Consider the following 26,029-nt stretch of genomic DNA (forward strand, 5'->3'; position numbering starts at 1 on the left):
ATATATGTAAGGATGAATTTGAAAGACGTATTATAGAATCAAAAGAAATTGTTCTGGATCCTTCACACTTGAACAACAATCGAAGCTACAATTTGCCTGATTCACATAGTGCAGTAATCCAATACTGGCGCTCTAAAATTAGCTGTCACACACATTCTGCTCATGCCAACAGTAGCACGCGGTCACCTATTCAAATATGACTGTTACTATTCTATTTCTTTTTATTAAGCTAGAAAGTCCATGTTTTTTACCTTGTTATTTTTATAAGTCTTATGTCATTTCTTACTCACCTGAAGAAGTCGGAATACCGATGAAACTAGTCGTGATTTTTAAAGGTTTTTGTTATACTTTCATGGGTTCTAGTCAGTTAATTTTTAATCTTATAAATGTATACATCCCGAGTCAATCCTAATTTCAACAATATATATATATATATATATATAAAGAAAAAAAACAGTTTTTTTCAAGTAACCAGTTGATATATTTTTAATGTGGCACTAGTTTGTTGCTTGCTTAATTATCTTTATAAATAGATGTAGATTTAAAAAGCCTTGCATTTAACTGAATGTACTTCTAATTAAAATTTTATGTAGACTCACTTATCACTTGGTAGTATTCCTCATGCACCACTTTGTGTTTGAATGGCATATATGCAAATATATGTTACATTTGTAACTCTGTTATGAAATATTTTCCCTCCTCTGCTTCCTTTAAATTCCATAAGATTTTATTAATAGAACTATGTTAAAGCAAGTGGTTATATAATTGGAAATATTAATTGGTAGGTTAAGAAAATTAGAAACTTTTGAAGCATGTTTATTTTTATCATTTTGTTTAAATATTTTATAGCATGTGTTCATGCATTATATGCACTAATTTTGAATGTGTGTATGTGTGTGTAAAAAGTTTTCTTTTACTTTAATTTTTTGTTACTCATTTTCATTTGTTGCCATCTTATTTGCATGTTTGGTAATCTGCATATTCTACTTGCACTTAAGTAATATCCGAATTTCCTCTTTTGCTTCATATGCCTTCTTTCCTCTTCCTTTCCTTCTCTCAGACAGTGTGCACTCAGGGCCTGAGAGGAGTAAAACTGTTATTCAAGTGGATCAAGGTGTGTATACGATTTCTGTGATGCTTACTTACAAATCATAATTGCTAAATTTTAAAAATCACCAATAGTATTTTCTCCATTACATACTCTTATTTTGTGATCACTTTTTTACAATGACATTTTTCCTTATATTTTGGAAGGAGCAGTAACTAACTCTTACTTTTATTTTTATTATTTTTTTATGCTGCTCATCAGGTTTGCAATTTTTTGCTCACAATTTTAACTCTGGGTTTTGAATTTTTTTTTTTTTTTTTTTTTTTTTTTGCATGTTTCAGTTCAGATAATATTCAGAAGTAGTAAGTTAGTTCTTAATTTCTTATATAAATACATTATTCATATGTTATATTAGGCATTACTTGTTTGTAATCTTTTGATAGTGTTTGTTTATTAATTCAGATATTGTTATAAACTTTACCATATATATTTAATCATCTGTTTTAAATATCTCATTGAATAAGATGATAGAAACTTGGTTAACTTGGCTGTAAACTAATTTTTCCATCTTTAGTCATTTGTTGTATGTCCTGGGAATAGCCTCAAAAAATCTATAAAATCTGGCAAATATGTGTCAGAGCAAATACTACCTATGTTCTTAATTTGGCATGCAATGTCAGTACCTTCTTCAAGGCCTGAAACTATATTTAGATACTCAAGAAACGAGTTATTAATTTTGTATTTGTGAATAAATAACATGGTATCCCTTTCTGAAATAGTTTTCTCAAAAACTTGAATAAGTTTCTTTTACATTATTAGTAAAAATGCATTCTGTCATCTTGCTTAATGTGAATTTTTCACTTTGAATGGCTTTGCCATGCACTGCTCTTTTCTTTTTCCATTTGAAAAGATTTTAGAAATCATTTAAAAAACAATTTTTTTTCTGTATTACATTACTTGTAAGTGAAAATATTACTTTATGTACATATGTTATTGTGTGTGTGTTGCCAACTTTAAATGCATTTACCAGAAACTACTCTCATACTCACTTTTAAAACGTTCTGATTTTTAATGAAGTTTTGAATATTAGGAGTAAGCAAGCAAAAGAGTTAGTAGTAGGAACAAATGGTTTTGTTGGTAACAAAAAGAATATGAAAATGGATATCATGGGAATGTGAAGGAGAGTAAAAGATAACAATGCAGTAGGAAAGGTATTAAGTGTGTTGCCTAAGTATTGACAGTGATGTGTTGAGGCAGAAAGCAAAAATCATTGGTAGTATGCTAGCAGAACTGTGCTATGTGAGGAGAAAGATCAGTGCAGTTTGTGAACTTGTGGGATGATTTCAATTTGAAGGATGGATGAAACTGTATAAGAGAGAGGGACTGCATTTAAATGGCTTGGTTATGAGTCAGCTGGAGAGGCTACTCCTTGAGGAAAAGAGTAATGACTGTAGTGAATAAATCTGAGGAAGGATGATGATGAAGAGCAGGAAAGTAGGGTATAAGATGGAAGGAGTGCTTGTGAATAGAGAAGTAAGGAGTGTGAATGAGAGAATAGGAATGCAAGAAAGACAGGGAAACAGGAAAGTTAGGGTGGAAAAAAAAGAAACTGTGTGATAGGTGTGGTTGCTGGATTAAGAAGCAAATGTGTTAGCAGACAAGAAAGAAATGAGATTCCTGGGATGTGAGGAGAGCATTTGGCTTGTGAATGGGTTGTGGAATAAGTGACAATAGAAAAGAATAGCCACAGGATGGTATGGCAAAATCACACCTGAGAAGTGGTGTCAGTGGGACTTTTATCCCAGAGATGAGCTGTTATACTAGGGTGGTTCCATACGTTTCTGTCCTGACTAACTTTTAGAGGTGATAGAAAGAAAACAACTGTGTCACTTTTCAATATAATCTCTCTTTACTTCAACACACTTTTCACATCTTTGAATTAACATTTCTATGTCCTTGAAAAAATAGCCTGTATTTTTGTCTGCAAAATGGCCTAAAAAAAATAATGGCAGTTTTACAAGTTTTGTGAGTAACTGTGTAGGCTGTAAAGGAAGCTAGTGTTTTGGTGTCAAGCCACTCATTAAAGGTGTCTGCTGTTCTTGGAGAACCATGGTTTAGCTATATGTTGGGAAATTTGAACAGAGTGAGGAATGAAAGTTTTCTTTCCAATAGAGATTATTTCTGTAACAAGATCACAACAATATTCTGGATCTGAAGAATGAAAACAATAGTTTGACCATGGAAAGGAGAAGTAAAAGTAACATAACTCCTCCTGCTTGGCATTGTTGTAATGCCAAGTCGGTGAATTGCCAAGAGGAGCAATCACCTGAGCAGAGTACCTGGAGGGAGAAATAGTTAAGAAAAGATGCAGGGTATTGGGTGAGTGGAGAGGATTGTTGGAAATGCTCTTAGAGAAATGAATAATCTGTTTTAAGTCATTGCTCACAGCAGATATCTCTGCCTTTCTTCCAGCTTGGTCAGTGAAATTTGAAAAAGGGAGCCAGTTAGAATCATGGACATTGAAATCATCAAGGAAAATGACTTAACTATTTGGGAATTTTGACTGAATGAAAGTGGGCTTTGAAGATAAGATGTCATAATGGTAAGAATGACTTTCAGAATTGAAAAATCAGTAGAGGCAGCATATGAATGAAATAAAATGTGGCAAAGAAATTTTAAGCCACTGGAGGTCAAAAAGGTGAGATTCTAGGTTAATCATCCTTTGGTAAGGAATATCAGAAAACACAAAAGCACAAGCACCTCCCTTATGTTGGACGGAGTCATAAAGGGTTTAATTTAGATAGTTAAGATGAATTGTGGTTGATTTAGCAGAAATTTGAGGTTCAGTCAGAAACAGAACATTTGGATGACTGAAGATGATGATGGATGTCATTTAAGTTACTGTTGATGCCATGGATGCTGATAAAATTAATAGGAAAGATGTGTGTGTGTGTGTGTGTGTGTGTGTGTGTGTGTGTGTGTGTGTGTGTGTGTGTGTGTGTGTGTGTGTGTGTGTGTGTGTGTGTGTGTGTGTGAGTGAGTGAGTGAGAGAGAGAGAGAGAGAGAGATTTTTGAGTTTAAATATTTTTTTTTGAATTTTGTAGGGATTTTTATTTTTTATTTAACAACAAAGATACTATACTTATTTAGGCTTAGTTGAGTGATTAAAAATGTGAAGACAAAATGAGAAGAGGAACATGCAGTGGAAGAAAGTAGACTCTTGAACATGTCATCTATATAGAGAGCATCCAGTCTAAACCACAGCATGACCTTGACAGTGTGCTCTCCCCCCACACACACCTCCCTCCCTCCCTCCACGACCTCTGAGAGTAACTGGCAAGATTATCCACCAATTGAGCAGAAAGCAGCTTAAAAGATGCATTAACATCTGGTTCAGTCCCATACACTAATAGGCTGTCAGCATGCAGAATTGCTTTACTATAGTACCCTCAAAGACGAGGGAGGTATTGGATCTCTGTAGTATGCTTGGCATTCCTTCAAAGGGTATCACTCACTCTGCATATCAAAGGTTGGGGATGAGGAGAAGAGAAACCAGAACCCTTCTTCTAGGGAAAAAAACATAGCAGTAACCACTTCAGATCTCTAGTAAATAAGTTGGTCGCATTTCACTGGGTGATGAATGTCATCTACTACCTAGGACTAGTTTGCATTTACTCCAACTAGAAAGGTATCTCTTTGCAGCAGGAATACTTGCTGTTGCCAGAGCCCCTTTAGTAGAAACAGACCTCACCACAAGAAGATGGGGTTGATTTCACTAGGAGAGGCTGTATATTGCATGTCACTGGCACTTAGTGGCTGAAATCCTGAAGCTAAATCCATTCAAGTGCAGGCTGTTTCGCTTATACTAATCTTTTCTGCCTTCATACTCACTTCAGATATCCAAAAACTCACATCCATTTCTTCTACAAAACCTATACATTGAATCATTTGCTATCATAGCCATCCTTAACTCAGTACTATTGTTTTTCAGTAGCAAACCAATAATTTTTACTCGCTGAATCTTCTTTCTCACTTCTTCCAACAGACCTTTTGTATCCTCTCTCATGACTGTATTTTTTGCTGCTTAAATCATTAGTTCTAACAAGAATTACCATATACTTTTTTTTTCTGTTACATTTCGCATTAATTTTCATCATAGGAAAGCTCGAAGTGGTGACTTCATTGACAAGTGCAAATTTCATGATTAAATCGCCATACCATATTATTTCTTTTTTTGTTATATTTTAATTGGTTTTCCTTGCTGTTATTATTCTTGTCATGTTTAGTAATTTTCTACCTCTTTATTCTGATAATTTTTCATATCCTAAGTTTCTTTAAACAATTTTCTGGAAGTTTTCTAATGATTTATTTTAATCATAATATTTATGTCAAATTATCCTCCATCATATTATCATCATTACTTCTGCTGAGCAGAAATGTTTCTCTTCATGGCACCTACATTAACTTATGCTTATGACACGGTCTTGTTGTGGTGACTTTTTGGCACCAGTTTTATTAAAATAATATTAATATTAAGAATATTAAAAACTAACAGTATTTCTATAATTATATTAATAAATGCACTAATACAAAAAGTCCACTAAAAACTACAATAATAAACTGAATATTCACCATTTAATCTAAGAAACAATTAATAAATAATAATATAAAAAAATCACCAATCTTAAGGAGCTTTGTAACAGCACATCTAAACACCAGAAAAGTATTGATACTAATTCTGATGAACAGCAGTTGTAGAATTATTTGTAGAAGATGTAAGCAGCAGAAACTGAATACCGGTGTGAAAGTAAGTGAAGGGTATTACACCACACCTCCAGAGAATCCAAAGACTCATCGAGGGAGGGCATCTATTATACAACTCTTCATCTCACTACTCCACTAACCTTCATCATCTAACACCAACGCCATCTACTGCTGACTAACACCACTAGTACTTTCACAGACAATCACAACATCCATGCCCATGGTGGGATTCGAACCCACAGCCTTTTGGCTGGAGAGTGGATACGCTAACCACTCGGCCAACTAGGCCAGATATTAGTGAGAGGGGATTTGATCATTGATCAATCTAACTGTTCTTTCTGTACAGAATCCAGAATTTTTAACAGTTCTCTTAAGAACACCACTGGAGATGTGAGAACAATATTCAGTAGTTTTGATTTGTGATTACTGTATAGTTAGCTATTTGGAGGTAAAGTAATGCCTTAGCAGAAAATCTAATTATTTGGATGAGAGAAGGCAATATTTGTAATATGTTTCTGCTAATAGAAATTTGAGTTTAAAGTAATCCAGAGGTCATAAATCCCATTTTGAATAATGATTTGCATATTGAGCTTTAAAAGTAAGACTAGAAGATAAGGAAGGGGAGTTCTTTTTTATGTGAAATAAAGCAGAGTTATGTGTTTTGTTAGCCTTGAAATTGACAAGGTGAGAAATGAATTTCATTATCTGGTGCGAGACCACCATCCCACTTATTGGAGACCTGAAGTGGCTTGAAAAAATTCTATCTTTGGTCTCTAAAGAGCAGGGTTTTGTACTATGTAAAAATAAATAAAAAAAATTACAAAAAATATATAAAATTAATAAAAATGGAGGGGGGGGATATCTACATTTGTATTACAGGTTAGTAAATCAGAAGACTCATTGCAGGAGACCCAATCTGTCCACACAATCTATCGTTAACATATCCTTGAACCCATTAACAGACAAAGCACTCATGACTGACTCTGGTAAACCATTCCACTCAATCACAACTCTCCAATAAAAAAATCCAGTCCTCACACCTTTATTGAAATTTCAAGGATAACCTCTTGTTCTGGTTTCCTTAGCCAACTTCCAAACATCAATCCTATAACACCTTTTCAGTAACTTAAATGTTTCTTTCATATTCCCTCTTTTTCTCCTATCAATCAACTTCTGCAATCCCCACACTCTCAGTCTCTCCTCATAGTGAACATTCCACAGACCATTCATCATCTTGGTCTCTCACCTCTGAATCTTCTCCACCACTTCCTCAACCCCACGAAATCAAGTAGACCAGACTTTGAGCAGAATATAATCCAGATGTAGCATGGTCTTATACAGTGGAACAATACTATTATTATTATTATTAGACACCTCCAGGGAGTCCATAGACTCATCGAGGGAGAGCACCTGCTCTACAACTGTCTCCACCAACTGACCGAAACTACACCAGCACCATCTACCACCGTCCACTGGTATTTCCACAGACAATCACAAACATCCATGCCCACGGCAGGATTCGAACCCGCAGCCTTTTGGCTGAAGAGCTAACCACTCGACCAGCCAGGCTGGCAATAACTTTCTTATCTAGTGTGTTCTTCAACAGCCTAGTGATCTTATGAGCTATTTTAGCAACACCTAAGCAATATGTCCTCTAAATTTAAATCACTGTCTACCACCACCACTCCTAAATCTCTAGCTTCATCTATTTCCTGGAGTACAGTTCCATCAATGTGGTACATGGCTTGTAATCTATTTGTTCCAAAATGCATAACTTTATGTTTCTCCACATCAAACTGATACCCATTATTTTTTATTCATACTGCCAGTCTATTTAAATCGTCCTGCAAGCTCTCCGCATCGCCTTGATTAACTATTATTCTACCTGATTTTGTGTCATCAGCAAACAACCAAATTATTCCTTTCAGGTTATTTCCTATATCATTTATGTACAAATTAAACAATAATAGTCCCACCACTGAACTGTGCGCCACACCACTAGTCACCTATTTTCGCCTACAATCTGCCCTTCCATATACCACTTTTTGATATCTGTCCAGCAGCTACCCTCTTATCCACTTAACCAGTGTTATATCCATTCCCATTTGTTCTAATTTGCATAGCAGAGTTCCATGTGGTATTCTTCAAATGCCTTTGCAAAATCATTGTGTAGCCATTTCCTTTATCCAACTCACTTGTTACTCTATTATAAAAAGTTAGTAAATTACTAAGGCATGACCGACCCTTCACAATGCCATGTTGAATCTCATATGGGATCATATTTTTATCTACCCATTCTTGAATTCTCTTTTTGACCAATTTTTCTAATACATTTGCGACGATGCCTCAGATAGTGATTGTCTATAATTTGCTATTGCTGTCTTAGAACCTTCTTTATACAAAGGAATTATTTTCCCTCTTTCAGAACTCTACTAGAGCTGAGACTTAAATTAAAGAACCTAGTCAAAGGCATTGCAAGTTCCCTTGCACATTCTCAAAAAACCCTAGCTGATATCTCATTTAATCCCATAGTTGTATTAAACAGCAATGGACATTGCAGAATCTCAGTGTACATTGAGATTCTGCAATATCCTAAGAACTTCCAATTCATCCACCTTCGTTCCCACATTAGTGTCTGTCACATAGATTAAAGCAGTAACCTCACTAGGATGATATACCCTTGCAAAGTGGTCACTCAGTAACTCAACTATTGTGTCTACTTCTGTCTCCTCATGACCATCATCACTTGTTAAAGTTGATCATCCATAGTCATTCTTCCTCTTACATGCCACATAATGAAAGAACTCTTTGGGATATCCTTTTCCTTGCTCGGCTAGATTCTTCTCATAATCTGATTTTGCCTTCCATGCCATACTGGTCACTTTCTTGCCTGAGCTTTCTACTGTTCATGAGTTCATTAGTCACTTTTCTCTTTATATACCCTCCACAGCATTTTCTTCTTCTACAGTTCATGCTTAATGATATTACTCGTCCATCATCCATCTAACTTCTACCCGATTAACCCTCCTTACCTTAGGTATACAATTTAACCCCTTAACGCACCAATTAAAAATCAGAAAGCGGTCGTTTTTCTGCCAATTTTTTTATTCTTTATTTTCTTTATACACAAAAGAACATTAAAAAATCTTGGAAAAAAAAACAAAAAAAGGTCTTTTTTTTGCAAAAAAAAAAAAAAAAGGTTAACTAAACTGCATCTACTTCGCTAAACCAAGTTAACTCGGGCAACAAAAAAATCTTGAAAATAATAATGTTTTAGTCAATATTTACTGCTGTGTGGTAAATTCTAAAATACGGGATGACACAAAGCGGAACGTTACAGTCAGTACGCATATACCTTGTTTCTTTGCGAACCCTTTTATTGTGTTCATTCCTTTTTCTTGAGCAGAGGAAACACTGGCGAGTTTGATTTTCTTTCTTTTCTGTTGGTGGTATGAAAGATGGAAAATGTCATGCAGATAATCTCGGTGGTGTTGGGATATTTGATGGACGTAGACGTCTTGAAATGCTTTAGTTTTATATTTTTCAATGGAGAGTTCGATTACTTGGAGGTAAAAATCAAGTGAATCCATCTTTCTGCTAGATTTTTGGTAAAGCACAAAAGCGTTCCACAGTGCCAGTTCTAAGAGATGAAAGAAAATCTTTTTATAATACTTCTTGCCTCTCTTTCTGGGTACAACATATGAAGACAGGTGTTGATCAACACCACCCATGGTATGGTTGTAATCCAATACAAGTTGCAGTTTTTTTATTCTTCCTTTGCACATCTCTATATCTATCAATGATGTAGTGTGAATGGTAGAGATAAGGGAGATATCCTTCTTGTCCTTCCATTTCATTACACACACACTTTCCCTCTCTGAAAACCAATTACTTCTCCAATTTTAAATTTTTTATTCTTCAATTCGCTGGGTACTTCTTTTCATGATACGCATAATGTTCCATAAACATGTCTTATTTTTTATCAATAGATCCGCTAATCCAGGTGAATTATAGAAATTGTCCATAGTCAAACAATAACCTTTATTCAATAAAGGTTAGGTTAGCAAAGTCATCACTACTTGTGAAGACATTGGAAGATTTCTAAAATCTCTGTCCAGAATGGTATTCCTACCAGTATAGATTATAAAATTATAGACATATCCACTTTGTGATTCGCATAATAACTGTTTTTATGCCAAATCTGGCCCTTTTGAGAGGAATGTATTGCACCCATCCCAGATGACCTTTATAAAGCAATAACCTTTCATCAGTTGTCACCAATTTCTCTGGTGTAATCGAATTGCCAAATTTTCTTTTCAAATCTTCATAAATTGGCCAGATTTTGTTGAGTTTGGGGCAAGGGTGATTTGCTAGATCAAATTCATCATTATTTGAAAAATGTAGAAATTGTTTTTTGGCCTCAAAGCGTTTCCCGCTCATACAATCCGGAAAAAATGGTGTATATAATAATGGATTTTTTGTCCAATAATGACGGTATTCTGGTTTTCTTACTATACCTTGCAAAAGTACCAAGAAGTCTTTTCTTTACCACGGGTACGACTCCTTGCATATTTATTTGTTTCATCCACAACACGTTGAATCAATTGATCATCAAAAAAAAAAGCTCGAAGAAATTTAGGCAGTTATAATCGCCAACATCAATATTTTTTATACCGGGAGCTTCTGTGAAAGCAAATGGTGGAGGTGGATGAGTATCTTGTTGTAGTGGATACCATTGTCGGGCTAAAGCAAGAGTTTCATCATCAGTACTTTCATCCTCTGAAATAGCATCAACTTCTGAATTACTGCCACTGTGTTCTTAAGTTTCATCTTCTGAACTAAATAACCAGTCTTGATCACTATCCATGATAGAGTAATAAATATAACATAAAAATAAATAACAAACAAATGTTATAAAATATAAACGGCCTCGATGTACACTGCACTTTAGTGAACAAATGCGCAATTGCAAAACAAAAAATTGACATTCACAGGTGATGATGCAGCTGGCAATAGTGGACAAAAAATGTGCAAAGCAAGCGAAATAGCTGATATGCCATAGTACAGATTTAAGCTTCTTCCTAAGCATGTCATGATCACCTGCCTTGTTGTTCCACAAATACCCCTTCTTGGAGAATATTCCTCATGTTTTACAGTCTACCAAGTCAAGACCACGTGGTCATTTTCACCAATTGGAGGCAATGTTTACACCTTGATTATGGATAGCTTTTCTGATCCTGTGACCAGGTCCAATACTCTCCCACCCCTAGTCCCCTCCATCACATGGTGCCTTAAGTATTATCTCTGAGCAGGTGTATAAATTCTGTTTCTTTCCTGCCATGTGATATTTCTTCCTTCCAGTCTATATCTCCATAGTTGAAGTCCCCCATAATAATCACTGACCTGTATTCGTTTTACTAATTTGGCAATGCATGTCTTCCAGATCATCTGTGGAACTCTCTAGCATATAGCAACAACCGACTGTATATTTTGTCTTAGTGGCCTCATTCTCACACCAGATTGCTTCAAATGAACAGCTACCCTCCCATCTGACTCCTATTCTTTTTGGCTGCAATTCTTCTGGGTAGAGGTGACTACCCAGACTGGTTTCAACCTTTATTGAGGTCTCATCAGTGAGTAGGTAGACCTGGAATACCAAGGTTTAAGTGAATGCCAAAAACTCCTCCCTCTTGTTCCTGATACTTCTATCATTAGTACTGTATATAGAAACTGCAGCATTCCTTTAGTCCCCACCCACCTTTACTTTCTGAATTTACAACATTATTGGATATTTTTGCTTGAGAGACTGGATTCGTCACTTGGTCATTCTCACACTTACTCACTTCATGGGTGCCTTCACACAACACAAACTCACTTGCTTCCACCCTAATTGCTTAAGTTTCCCTGAATTTGCACTTTAGCATGCTTGGTGAACAATCCTTTCTCCAGGCACCTAACACAAAAACCATTTAGATGCAGTCCATCAGCATTGTACAAATCCTTCTTTCTGTCAAATAGAGACCACAGATCTACAAATTCTATATCATTCCTTTTGCACAAACTACATATAAACTCATTGGCTATCAATTGACCTCCTCCTTAGTTCATCTCTATCATAGCATGGTAGGAGGCTTTCAATCTTCATCTTCTTGCTCTTCTGTTTTGCCTCTTCTAACAACTCGTTTACATCCTCCCTCATGGAATACTTCTCGCCCCTCAAATCGTTTGTACCAACCAAGATAATAATTTCCTTCGACTTACCTTTTTTTTCCATCTGGATGGCGATGAATATTGATGAGTGTTTTCAAAATCAGAAGTAAGGTAGTAAAGAGTAAGGTTCTGGAGGTTGTGATGATTTGTGCATTACAAGGTTTGTCAAACGAGGAGTGCAGTACATTGTTGTCAGAGAACTGGTTACTCAATTGGTAGTCAGCTGTAGTAGACTGTTAACATAGAGAAAACAGAAGGCTGATGAGCAATATAAAAAGTCTCTAGAATCATTCATTAGTTGAATGGTTTACAGATAAAGAAAACCATCCAATATGACATGAAGTGCACATCCAGTCAGAAAGCTGGCATCTCAGTTGCAGAAGTCAAAGGGGAATGATGGAATAAACAGACTTTATGCCAGACTAGGTTTCAAAAGCCTATATATTGTTTTCTCATACTTCTTTACATTGTCTTTTTACATTCTCCACCAAGTGGTGAGTGAAAGAAGTGTTAATTTTATGTTTATTGTGTGGTGATATTGGATAGTTTTACATTGAATGTTGCTGCATGATAGTCATCATTTGGTTGATTTTTTAGAATGTGTGTCATTTTAAATTGTCTGTTTCTTGTTCAGAGCTCTGAAACAAAATTGGCAGTAAAAGTAAGTCTTTGTGTAGATCAGCATGAAAGACAAATAATGTGAGTGGTATGGATTTTTCAAGACAGTATGGTGCCACAAATTTAAGATGTATGCATGGGGGAATGTTGAGGATGTTTATATGGAGAGGTTGAATAAGAGAGGGATAAGAAAGTGTGAGTGTGTATGAAGTGTGACATGTTGATAGACTTTGTTGCTTCTTTGAATCAGTGTAGGAAACATGGAGTAATAAGGAAAACTTGTTGGGAGGAAAAAAGTGTGGGTAAAAGTCTGGCATGATTGATAGCATTAAAGAGAGTATGACTGATAACAAGAAATCGTATGAGACTGTGAGTTACATCTCTTTTCTGCTGTCAGTCTCATACAATTTCTTGTTGTCAGTTATACTCTCTTTAATGCTATCACTCTTGCACAGTTTTTTTACCTGCATTTTGTTTTTGTTTTTTTTGCAAAGAGTTTTCCTTATTACTCCATTTTCCCTACACTGATTCAAAGAAGCAACATAGTCTATCAACATGGCAAGACAGCAAGAGAGTGATTTAGATTTGAAAGCAGTGTTGTGAATATGAAGCAAGAGATGAAATGTATGCAGAGTAAATTGAAAAGCCTTAGTAATATTCATAGAAGAGTGAAAAAGAATGATGGAATGGAAGATAAATAATTATCTGCTAACACCTTTTATTCCCTATAAGGAGTAAGGCCATTTTAGCCCCATCTAAATTTTAAAATACTAAGGGACAGTTTAATCTCTACTAGTAGCCAGTTAGAGATGGCTGTCCCAAGACCATGAAAGATAGTTGTATAAAAGAAGAAACGAATGATTTTTGAGTGGTGCTGTATGGAAATGCAGTGATTAAGAGGTGTGGTGAATGAGAGGATGTACAAAGTTTGTTTTCCTGGAGGTAGAATGAACAGAGTGATTGAGATGATTGCTAACAGGAGTAAGCAAGTGAAAGAGTTGATAGTGGTAATAGGAATGATTAATTTGGTTGAAAATGTGAGAATCAATATCATGAGGTTGCTGAAGACAGTAAAAGATAGAAGTGTGGTTGGAAAGGTAGTTGATGTGTTGCCCTAGTATGGCAACACCACACCCTGGTAGCAGAGATGCAAGGAGAAAGTAGTGCATTTGTGAAATGAGTTTCAGGGATGAATGGAGCTGTATAAGAATGATGGACTGCATTTAAATAGTTTTGTTCTTAGTCATCTGAAGAGGCTGTTCTGGAAATGAGAGTAATGACTGTGGAGAATAGATCTTAGTAAGTAAGAAGTTATGCAGAAGAGTAAGGTAGGAGAGATTAGAGTGCTTACGAATGTAGAAGTGAGTAGTGTGAATGAGGAGAATGAGAGAACAAGAGTTTAACATTTTATGTTATGGAAATGGATGAAATTTGGGGAAATTTGTTAAAGAAATGGATGAAAATTGGGATAGACAGGGAAACATAGCATTGGAAGAGTGGATGCCTGAAGTGAAAGTGAATCTGTGAGCAGATAAAAATGGAATGAAATGATGTGGATTGTTAGGAGAGCATTTGGATCTGGAAAGGATTGGGTAATGAGAGTGAGGAATGCTGTGATTGGGAGGAGTCACATTTGAGAAGTGGTATTGGTGGATGTATAGATATTTGTAGGTCTTATAGCCGACAAATGAACTGTTATTAAGTTAAGGGGATAATAAATCCCTCATTATTTTAAAGCTGAATACAAATCTTTGAGATCGAAATCTAAGAGTTTCATGCCAAAGAACTGTCGGCTAGTCCAAGTGTAAGTCAGCACCTGGGTAGTACAATACTAGGGCAACTCAGAGCAAAGATGGAGCGAGCTCCGTCACTGTTCTTAATATTTTCTCATAATGTAAAACGCAGCTCCTAGGAGATGTATTACTGTTTTACATTATGAGGAGAGGTGACTACCCAGACCGGTTTCAACCTTTATTGAGGTCTCATCAGTGAGTAGGTAGACCTGGAATATCAAGGTTTAAGTGAACCGAACTTACATATACCCCTACTAACGAATTGCCAAACCAGTGTACCCATATATTATTATTACTACGATAAAGAGCCAAGAGGCTATTTTTCTGGCGGCATAAATTAAGTTAAGGGGATAATAAATCCCTCATTATTTTAAAGCTGGATACAAAACTCGGAGATCAAAATCTAAGAGTTTCATGCCGAAGAACTATCAGTGAGTCCAAGCGCAAGTCAGCACTTGGGTAGTACAAGACTAGGGCAAGTCGGAGCAAAGGTGGAGCAAGATCCATCGTCACTATCCTTAATATTTTCTCATAATGTAAAACGCAGCTCCTAGGAGATGTATTACTGTTTTACATTATGAGGAGAGGTGACTACCCAGACTGGTTTCAACCTTTATTGAGGTCTCATCAGTGAGTAGGTAGACCTGGAATACCAAGGTTTAAGTGAACTGAACTTTCATATACCCTTACTACTATGCCAGGTCTCAATACCCTTACTACTATGCCAGTTCACTTAAACCTTGGAATACCAAGGTTTAAGTGAACTGAACTTTCATATACCCTTACTACTATGCCAGGTCTACCTACTCACTGATGAGATCTCAATAAAGGTTGAAACCGGTGTGGCTAGTGACCTCTCCTCATAATGTATAACAGTAATACATCTCCTCGGAGCTGCGTTTTACATTATGAGAAAATATTAAGGATAGTGACGACGGATCTTGCTCCACCTTTGCTCCGAGTTGCCCTAGTGTTGTACAACCCAGGTGTTGACTTATGCTTGGACTCGCCGATAGTTCTACGGCATGAAACTCTTTGATTTCGATAGATTTCAATCTCCAAGTTTCGTATCCGGCTTTAAAATAATGAGGGATTTATTTTCCCCTTAACTTAATTTTACAGCACCAAAAAAATAGCCTCTTGGCTCTTCATTGTAGTAAATGAACTGTTATGTTTGTATACAAATGGCAAAGGTATCCAGAATGAGGGAGATGAAATTGTTGCACTGATCTAGTTTCTTCATCCAAAAACTGGCAAAATATGTGATATGTGGTTGGATAAAGACAACTTGAGTGAAATAGAGATGAAGGGGTATGATATTTTTCATGACGAAAGAAAAAAAAGGTGAAACAGAAAAAGAAGGGAGGGAGAATGCTGCTGATAATTGCTGGGGATTTATGTCCACACAAGGTATGAGTACAAGGGAAAAATAATGGAAGTGGTTTTGAAGCAGTATGGTCTGAGGCAGAGGTTGATATTTGTCGAATGTTGCTATTGGCTGAGGAATGTGGTGGATGGAGACAGAAATGTATAGGCTAAGGAAGGAAGAGACCAATGATCATTATGGGTGATTTTAATTATGTCAATATTGTCTGGAATGAAGAGATAGAATCAGGGAATAAGAAAAGAGAATTTCTTGAGTTATTTAGGAACAACTTTCTTAGGCAATATATAAGACACATGAGGACACACGAGGGTGTGCTAAGAATCTTAGGTCTAATCATATCATCATAGGATGTGACTGTTAATAAAGTGACTAATCTTCCTACTGTTCCTGAGAGTGATGATGAAGGAATCACCTGTGTTGTAGCCAGGCATATGAGAGCTTCTGAGTGAACAGACATACACTACTTGGAAAGAAATCAATGGACATCCCCATGGGCAAGGTACATCAGGCCATGTACAGAGTCACGTATTCATAGCCAGTATAAATTGGAGGAATGTGAAGCTCCCAAGTCAGTGCAACTAGGTGTGAAATATAGCTGCAGAAAAGAGAACTCTGTCAGTTCTCTTGAAGGAGACATTGTGATTGAATGCCATGTTGCAGGTCTATCTTTTTGCCAACTTGTTGACAGAGGACAATCTCAGGTCAACAATCAGTGATACCAGAGATAGAAGTGCAGGGAGTCAACTAAGTGCTACCTATAACAGAGATGACGCACTAAATATGAACATAGGATGCTACCAAGGATAATATGTAAAAAACACCATTTGTCAGCCAAAACATTGAATGCAGATTTCCAGGCATTGACTGGAACACAAATCTACACAGACACAGAAACATTCCTAACAGAGGCTCGCAGAATGCTAGCACTTTTTTCCCAACATGCAGCATCATATTCAGTGGTGCAAATAGCATGTATTGTGGGACTTGGAAGCATGGAAAGCTGTGTTATGGAGTGATAAGTCACACTACACCCTGTACTGAGCAGATGGATGTGGGTGGGGCAGATGTCTGGTAAATGTCTCTTACCAGAGTTCATAACTGGAAATATGAAATTTTATGGTGGTAGTGTGATGGTGTAGTCCTGTTTTTCCTAATTTGGCTTTGGACGTCTCTTTGTGGTGCCACGAACAATGAACTCAGAGCGGTATGTGACCATTCTAGATAATGCAATGCATCCTACTTTGTGGTGTTTCTAAGGAACTGACCACTTTTTCTTTTAGCAAGACAATGCACCATGTCATAAGGCTGCTGCTGTAACCGCGCGGTTTGTTGACATGAACGGCACCACAATTGACTGGCCTCCACAGAGCCCAGATCTCAATCCTGTTGAACATCTATGGGAACTGGAGTGTCAGGTTTAAATCAAGGGATGTCATCCTACAACAGGTTAGGACCTCATTACATGCATACAGGAAGAATGGTCCAAAATTCCAATTGATCGCTACCATACGCTTGTGGAAAGTATGCCATGTAGGATTGCTGCAGTTCTTGCAGTGAAAGGAGGTCCCGCAGCTTATTAAGGTGGGCTGTTTGTTCCTCATACTGTGGTGTCTGTTGACTTCTTTCCAAGCAGTGTATATAGAACTATAGGACCAGCGATTGTGAAAAGCTTAGGACTCAGCTAAGAGATATAACTTGGAAAAAGGAGTCGAGTGGAAAGAAGATATGCTACTTGGACATTGATCAAGAACTATTTCACAGACAGTGCCTAAGTGTATAACAAAGGTGAAAAGGTAGGAGTAAAATGTATAAAGTTTGATGTATAAAGGGATTAAGCACAACATCTGGAAGAAGAAGAAGAAAGAACTGTGGAGGCAACACAAGAAGAATGTTGGTAATAATCAGTAGCACAAAGCACAGGCGGCCAGAAGGTTAGTTGGTTTGTGAAGACAGCAAAAGTGCAGTAGGAGTAGAAATTAGCCAGTCAAGCCAAGATAATTTTGAGTGAGTTCTTTCGATATGCGACAAGTAGAAGTAAAAATTTCTATTGAAGGGCGATGTTAATTGATGATAGTGGTAGATTGTTAACTGTTGCAGAGGATATAGTTGAAGTATTCAATGAGTAGTTTATCATTATATTTCATCCTTATGAATACAACATCATAAGAAGCTGTAGTGTAGAGGTCACAGTGGAGGATAGACTTATAGCATGTGAGCAAGGGGTATATGAGGAATTAATCACCATATCTGTTGAAGGGATACTCCAGGGAATTAATGACATCCTTGGCACACCTATTTAGCATGATTCTTGAACAGGGCAAGTCCGAGTGGAGTAGAAAGTAGGAAAGGTTGTTTCACTTTACAAAGGGAGGGATAAGACAGGCTACAAATTATAGGCCAATCTGTGTATCTGGAATTATTATAAAGGTGTTGAAGGAGATGAACTAGGATTCGGAATTGGGTTGATAATAGCAATATTCTATATGATGGTTGGCATGGATTTGTTAGGGGTGGTCATGTTTTACCATTCTGCTTGTGTGTGCTGTAATATGGGGACATATGCACCGGATGAAGGAGAGTGGTATACTTTTCACTTTTCAAAAGCATATAATAGACTGTCACATGACTGTCTGGTGCTTAAATCGCAATGAGTAGGATTGGATAGGAGACTAGTGTGATGAATAAGTGATTGGTTGGCAGGTTGTGTATAGAGTAGTGGTGTGGTATCCCAAAAGAAGATCACTAGTGGAGTACCAGTTCACATTTTAGCAATTACTGTTTAACTTCAATGCTAATAATGTAGGAACAGGCTTAACTGGAGACATACAACTGTTTGCTGATGATGATGATGCAAAGTTGGGAAGAACTATGAGGAGCAGATCAAATGTCATGGCATTACTGAGAGATCTCAATCGACTATGTTAGTGAAGCCATCAATTTAATATTGCAGAGTGTAAGATTGTGAAATTTGGTAGGCAGGGTTGGGATGCAGACTATACAATTAATGGGGATATTTTTAAGAAGGTAGAAGATATGAGAGATCTTGGAGTGATGGCAGAGAGAGACTCTGAAAGTAAGATGTCACATTGCTAAAATTGGGTTCATTGTAAGTACATTACAATGGATTATGGCAATGATGAGGACCCTAACATGCAGAAGCAAAGAGATTATAGTTCCCTTATATAAGACCTTGATTAGACTGCATGTGGAATGTAACTTGTAGAAACTTATGAAAAGAAAAAGGAAAGGAGATATGATTGAGATGTAAGTTTTTGAAGGGTTATTACCAAATTAATGTTGAGGAGATTTTTCATAGAGTACAGTGATATAAGAGTAGAACAAAAGGTTATCTCTGGTAACTTTATAAGGAGGGTGTGAGCAAAGGAGTAAGGAGAAGATCTTTGCATGGAGAGTGGTTGGTGACAGGAATGCATTTGCCTGAAAGGTGAGTGCAGAAACTGTGAATGGGTTTAAGGCATAGTTTGATGATCTTTTTTTGCATGAGAATTTGTATCTCCTGCAATGAGTCCTTTGACTCCATGGCTCATTTAATAACATCAGTCCTCCGTGGAGTCAAAAGACTGATGTTATTAATAATATTTTGATATAATCTGGAACTATATGAAAAATATGGCTCTGCTATAATCTAGAGTGTAAAAGCCAATTGATCATATGGGTAGGAATATATATATATATAAGGCTGATTATAAAGAGACCTGGACAAAATGCTTATCGTGATCTGGGAAGCAGAACCCTTGGATAGACATGCTGTAATTGATGTGAGGAGGAGTTTTGTAGGGTCAAATAGATGATGATAAATTTATTTTGCTCTTGAATAAGTATGATCTTTCCTAACATGAATATCCTCTCTAGTCTCTTTTCACATTAATTTTCTCTGTAGTACTGTTCTAAAATGGAAATGGTCAAATACTTGTGATAAAAGTTCTTTTAATTATTATTTTCTTTTACTTTTTCATATGTGATATATTTCCATTAATTAGTTAATATCAAATATCTGCATCCAAATATTTAAAACATACATAAATTAAAATTAAGAGCAGACTTCAGTTTATATAAAGCAATTAATTTCCTTACAGTATATGACAATACCTCTGCTTGCTAATCTTCTTCCTCTCTTTTCACTTCATAGCCATAAAGATCAATAATGGCAATTCTCATGATCGTGAGTATTTTCTCTTCATAATCACACCATTTCATCTCTGCTTTGATAAAATGTAATATCTTGATCTACATTAAATAATGAAATTGATAAAATGTCTCATTAATATGTATACACACACACACGCACTACACACATATGTTCATAAGACATTTTATCAAATTCATTCAAAAAAAAACAAAAAAACTGCTGATGTGATTTAATGATAAGCATATGTGTTTATCCTTGAAACACTGCAGTTTTTTTTGCCTTTTATTATACAGTTAGACAACTAGGCTTTTAATTCTTAATGGTAGATCCATTAATATATTAACTGTAATGGAAATGTGATCCTTGACCAAATTAAACAGTTTTACGTCTATCTTTTAGCATTTTTTTCCCCAACTTGGAAAGTATATATTAAAAAAATAGTCAAATTATACCTACTTGAGAAACAGTTTTGGAGTAGCAGTAAACATATTTATTACTGGAAATATTTATGATAATTTATTTTTCAAATCCAGTTAAAAATTCAGAAAGTTCAGTACTTGCCTTGATAAATTATTTGAGTAAAATTGGCTCATAAAAAATTTGTAATATTTGTAAAAGCCTCCCTGGACAATATTATATATCTCCTGAAGTTTATATGACTTATCTTTTTAAATTAAAAGTAAAAATTATAGTGCAGAAAAATAAGATATTTTATTCAGATTCTTTCATTTTTACTTTGAAAGATTTCAGAAATTATTTTCATTCCCAAAGCATGTCTTGAAAATAATTATATGTTTAACCTCTCTACCGGCCAAGGTGGATGAAATAGTGAGACCAACTTGCACTTCTTATCCATGTTATTCAATAGGTGTTACAGAATCTTATCCAGATTTATCTGGACATATATATATATATATATATATATATATATATATATATATATATGTTCTGGCAGTTGTGGGGTTAAGTACTTTTTAATGAAAAAAATGATATTATTAATTAACATTTATTGAAATAAATGTAGCTTAAAAATTGCATTTTTGTTTTCTTTCTTTTAAAATTCCATATTGGGACATTTTTTTTTGTCCTTTTATAAACTATAGATGAATTAAATTAAATTACAATACTTTCTTTTCAGTTTGAGATTTATAAAATATCAAAAACTCTTTAAAATTTTATACCATAGTACTTAATAATTCAAAGAATCTCAGCTTTAGCTTAAAAGTGTAGTAAATGAATATTATAGGTTCTTGTTATCATTGCTGTCGTAAAATACTCACTTCAGTAATAATATCCAGTGCCTGACTGCTGCAAATGTATGTTACAAATCTGTTACATATCATATACAGATTGATTCAAAATAATATATCATTATGTTGCTAAAAGTCGCAAATGAAGTAGCAGTGTTTGTGAACTGTGCTGAGAGAACAGTCTTTTAAATTATATAGTGTAATGTTTTTCTTTTCTTTTTTCTTCATAGTAGTGCTTCATGCTGGAAATAGGCATTTATTATACTAATTTTGTTGCTTGTATTTTTGAACTTTGTTCTCCTTTTAGTGGCAAGTTGGACATTTTGAAAACAGCAATCATAGGAAACTGATGTAGCATGGAAATCTTCAGCTTGAAGAATAAGTTTTTTCTCAGATTTTTCTCAACGGATACAAAGATTACTGTATGGATGGATCAAAAAATATAAATAGCTTATGAATTGTTAGGATGAACAAAAAAGAAGAAAAGTATTACTGTATGAGAAGCGGGATGAGAGGTTGGAGTATTTCAAAAAAATAAAAATAAATAAAGGAGAACAGTGTCACTAAGGTGACACATTAAGACAAATAACCAGTCACTTGCATGTAAGCAACTAGCATTAATTTTAATACGAGTCTTGCACTTGGTCAAATCCCTAAAGAGTGGAAGGAGGGCAAGATTGTGCCACTTCATAAAGGAGGTGATCGAACTCAAGCATCAAACTATAGGCCTATCTGTGTGTCAGGTGTTGTGGTTAAGTTGTTGGAGAAGCTTGTGAGAACTAGGATCCAGAGTTGGGTTGACAACAATGGTATAATCTTTGATGGACAGCATGGATTTGCTAAAGGGAGGTCGTGTTTTAGTAATCTACTTACTTATTACAATAAAGTGACTGCTTCCTTGGACAGAGGAGAAGGATACACAGTAATATATTTGGATTTTGCAAAAGCTTTTGATAGAGTACCTCATGATAAGTTGACAGTCAAACTAGAGCAGATGGGGTTGGATATTAGATTAGTGCATTGGATTGGAGACTGGCTATCTGATAGGTATCAACAAGTTGTGTATGGGGGTGCAATATCCAGGAAAAGGAAAGTCACTAGTGGAGTGCCTCAGGGATCTGTTTTAGGGCCATTACTATTTAACTTGTATATTAATGATATTGGCAAAGATTTGGATGGAGATATTCAGTTGTTTGCAGATGATGCAAAGTTGGGACGAACCATACAGAGTAGTGAAGATGTTGTGGTCTTGCAAGAAGACTTGAATAAATTGAGTGATTGGGCAAGCAAATGGGGATGTGAGTTCAATGTTGCAAAATGTAAGGTTTTAAAATTTGGAAAACAAAGATGGGATGCAGAATTTATGCTTGGTAAGAATATATTGTTGGAAGTAGAGGAAATAAGAGATCTGGGAGTGATAGTGGATAAGGATCTAAAATTTAGGGGACACATCGCCAAAATTGTGAAGACAACACAAAGACTTCTGGGAATGATGAGGAGGACACTGACGTGTAGAAGTAGGGAGATTCTTGTTCCATTGTATAAGGCTTTGATTAGGCCACACATGGACTATTGTGCCCAGATTTGGTCACCTGGTTTTCAGAAGGATGAAGAGATGTTGGAAAGGGTCCAAAGGCGACTGACTAAGGTAGTTTCTGACCTCTGGAATGTCGAGTATGAGGAAAGATTGAAAAGATGTAATTTGCAGAGTCCAGTGGAGAGAAGGAAGAGGGGAGATATGATAGAGACCTACAAGTTGGTAAGGGGTTGTTATAGGATCAATGGTGGAGAAGTTCTACAGAGAATAGTGGGAGATCAGGGGAGAACCAGAGGTCATGCCTGGAAACTGTATAAAGAGGGTGTGAGTAGGGGAGTGAGAGGCAGGTTTTTTTCGTGCAGAGTTGTGAATGATTGGAATGCCTTGCCTGAGAGTGTGGTGTCTGCAAGGAGTTTGAATGTGTTTAAGACCCGGTATGATGAGATGTGTGTGAGATAAAAGGACCTCCTAGATGAGTCTTTGACTCCATGAGGTCTTGTTTAATAATATTAATAATTAGAATTACTGTGGTCATAAATTATTATTAACATCTGACCTCCATGGAGTCAGAGAAACAGAAAAGAGATGAAAGTACTAATAATGATAGTAATGGAAGTGGATTGGAATTGTGTAGGCAAGAGTTGATGAAACAGGAGAATGAGATACAATATCTAAAGAAAGGATTGCTGATGTTAACTAGAAAGTTAGTATATGAAACAAGTGTCCAAGGATCATGTAACATTATATGGGGATTCAACCATTAGAAGTGTGCTGAAGATACAGGTACATAAAACATGATTTCCAGGTGACACATTAAGACAAATAACCAGTCATTTGCATGTAAGAAACTAGCATTAAAATTACTGTGGTCATAAATTATTATTAACATCCAACCTCCATGGAGTCAGAAACTAATCATGGGAAGCACACACAGTGCTCATCCAATCTGGCCTCAAACTGATTCAACGTGTCTACATTCACAACACACTTAGGCAATGCATTCCACTCACCAACCACTCTCCATGCAAAGTACCTACTCCTCATTCCTCTGCTCACACCCTCCTTATACAGTTTCCAGCTATGGCCCATTGTCCCCCCCCTCTCTCCAATTCTATGAAAAATCTCTTCCATATCAACCTGATAACTACCCCTCATTAGCTTATATGTCTCAATCATATCCCCTCCCCCTTCCTCTTATGCATGAGGCTCTTCAACTTGCATTCTCTCAATCTGTCTTCGTATTCCACCTTCCAGAGACCACTGACCACCTTTGTAAATCTTCTCTGGACCCTTTCCAACATATCCTCAACACCACAGAAACCTGGCAACCAAATCTGTCCACAATAATCCATATGAGGCCTGATCGTGGCTTTATACAATGGCATCATAACCTCTCTATTTCTGCATGTCAGGGTCTTCTGCATCACTGCCATTATCCTATGTGACGTCTTCACAACTCATGCAACGTGGCCCCTAAATTTCAGGTCCTTGTCCACCATCACTCCTAGATCTCTCATCTCTTCTGCTTCCTCTCCCCACCAAGTGTATACTTTGCATCCCATCATTGCTTACCAAATCTCAAAACCTTACACTTTGCAACATCGAACTGACAGTTTCACTTATCTGCCCATTCTTGCAATCCATTCAAGTCCTCTTTTAAGGTCATAATATCGGCATGACTCCACATTGCTCTTCCCAGTTTTGCATCATCTGCAAACAGCTGCATATCACTAGTTAAACCCATCCCATCCCAATATCATTAACATACAAATTGAACAACAACAATGGTCCCAAAACTGACTCCTGAGATACACTACTGAGGTACCTTTCTCTTTCGAGATACAGCAATCCCTCGATTAGTGCGCCTAATGTGTTCCTTAAAGCAGGTGCATTAATCGAAAACATACTAATCGAATATAATAACCTATGGGGAAAAGTATAATTCATTCCTCAAATTTCTTTTTTTGAACCTTAATTTTGTTATAAAAGAATTAAGGTATGTCTCAGGGCCTAGTTAAAGGAAAACCATGAAGCTGAAAGACAATAAAACATATTCAGAATATAAATTTTATTATTCTACTTCTTAACAAAGAATTGAGCTAACGTAGTTTGGCAGGCATTTTGTTTCTTTCTTTCAATACAACCAACGGTATGGTCCTATTGCCTCTTCTACTCTTCTGCAAATTTTACTGCTTCTCTCTTCATCAGGGTCAGCCTCTAAGCATTGCTGCTTAAAAACTTTGATTGTACGAAAAATATATTCAAATTGTTTCTGTAAAATCTCTTTTGGCTGACTATCAGTGGTTAAATTTTCTTCATATTCTTCAGGATCTTCCTGCTGTGCATCTAAATTTAGCAGGTCGGAATCACTCAGTTCTTCAGAATGAGATTTAATTAACTCTTGGATTATCATTGAAGGGGAGAAAGAAATAAAGGACGTACAAATTGGTTGCCAATACACAAAATCACGTGCTTTATAGATAAAATTTCCCAACTGTTATACAAGCAAAATAGTTACCACTTTAAAAACTACAATGATCATAAAATAGAAGTTAATTTTCTGATGTAATAGTAAACAACTCATCCCAGAAGACGGATTGATTACCCTATTATCTGAATGGATTCTCCTTTTTGTGACATGCGCAGAAGTGTCGAAGGGTCTGGAATCTGTAGGCATACTATAGCAGACGACATAAAATTTTGGCGCTAAAAATTTGGAACATAGTATACATAGTGTACATGGAAGTAGTGTAGTATGACATTAAAAATAACTTTGTAAAATGTTTTAAATCGGTATCTAAATTATTTCATTCTAAATTATTTTATGGTTAACTATTTTTTAAAATAGTTAGCCATAAAAATGTATAGATATTAAATTTTTAAATTTGTAACATTTATTTTTAAGATGTATATAGGCACACTAATTGAATTTGGGTATCGAAAAAAATGATGCACTAATCGAAGACGCACTAATCGGGGGCGCATTTATCGAGGGATTACTGTACTACATCCCCATATACAACTTTCTGATACCTATCTGACAATTGGTCATTGATCCAACTGAGAAGTCTGTTATCCAATCCCATCTGTTTCAGTTTATTTACCAGCTTGTCGTGTGGCAGTCAATCAAAAGCTTTTTCAAAATCCAAGTACACCACTGTATATGCATCTTCCCTGTCCAAGGTATTTGTCACCTTGTTATAGTACATACATCAGTCAGTAAAACATGATCTCCCTTTAACAAACCCATGCTGATAACAACAGAGAATTTA

The 26,029-nt window shown here is 36.0% G+C and overlaps 1 protein-coding gene across 3 annotated transcripts in view; it reads left to right on the forward strand.

The window, feature by feature from the left end:
* CaMKII (Calcium/calmodulin-dependent protein kinase II) overlaps window positions 1-26,029 on the forward strand; it is a 789,323-nt gene that overhangs the window by 630,608 nt on the left and 132,686 nt on the right. Inside the window, exons 14-15 of one of the 3 annotated variants that reach the window (XM_090404176.1) lie at window positions 1,061-1,114; window positions 19,971-20,003. The exons of 1 other annotated variant lie outside the window; for it this stretch is intronic. In XM_090404176.1, the coding sequence (XP_090260302.1) occupies window positions 1,061-1,114; window positions 19,971-20,003 (87 nt within the window). The remainder of the gene's footprint in view (window positions 1-1,060; window positions 1,115-19,970; window positions 20,004-26,029) is intronic. One more of the 3 variants, XM_090404177.1, reaches the window with a different exon arrangement.

Source organism: Typopeltis vanoorti, chromosome 14, assembly GCF_054136105.1.
Source record: "Typopeltis vanoorti isolate ZY-2024b chromosome 14, IOZ_Tvanoo_1.0, whole genome shotgun sequence".
In the NCBI taxonomy this organism is placed as follows: domain Eukaryota; kingdom Metazoa; phylum Arthropoda; class Arachnida; order Uropygi; family Thelyphonidae; genus Typopeltis; species Typopeltis vanoorti.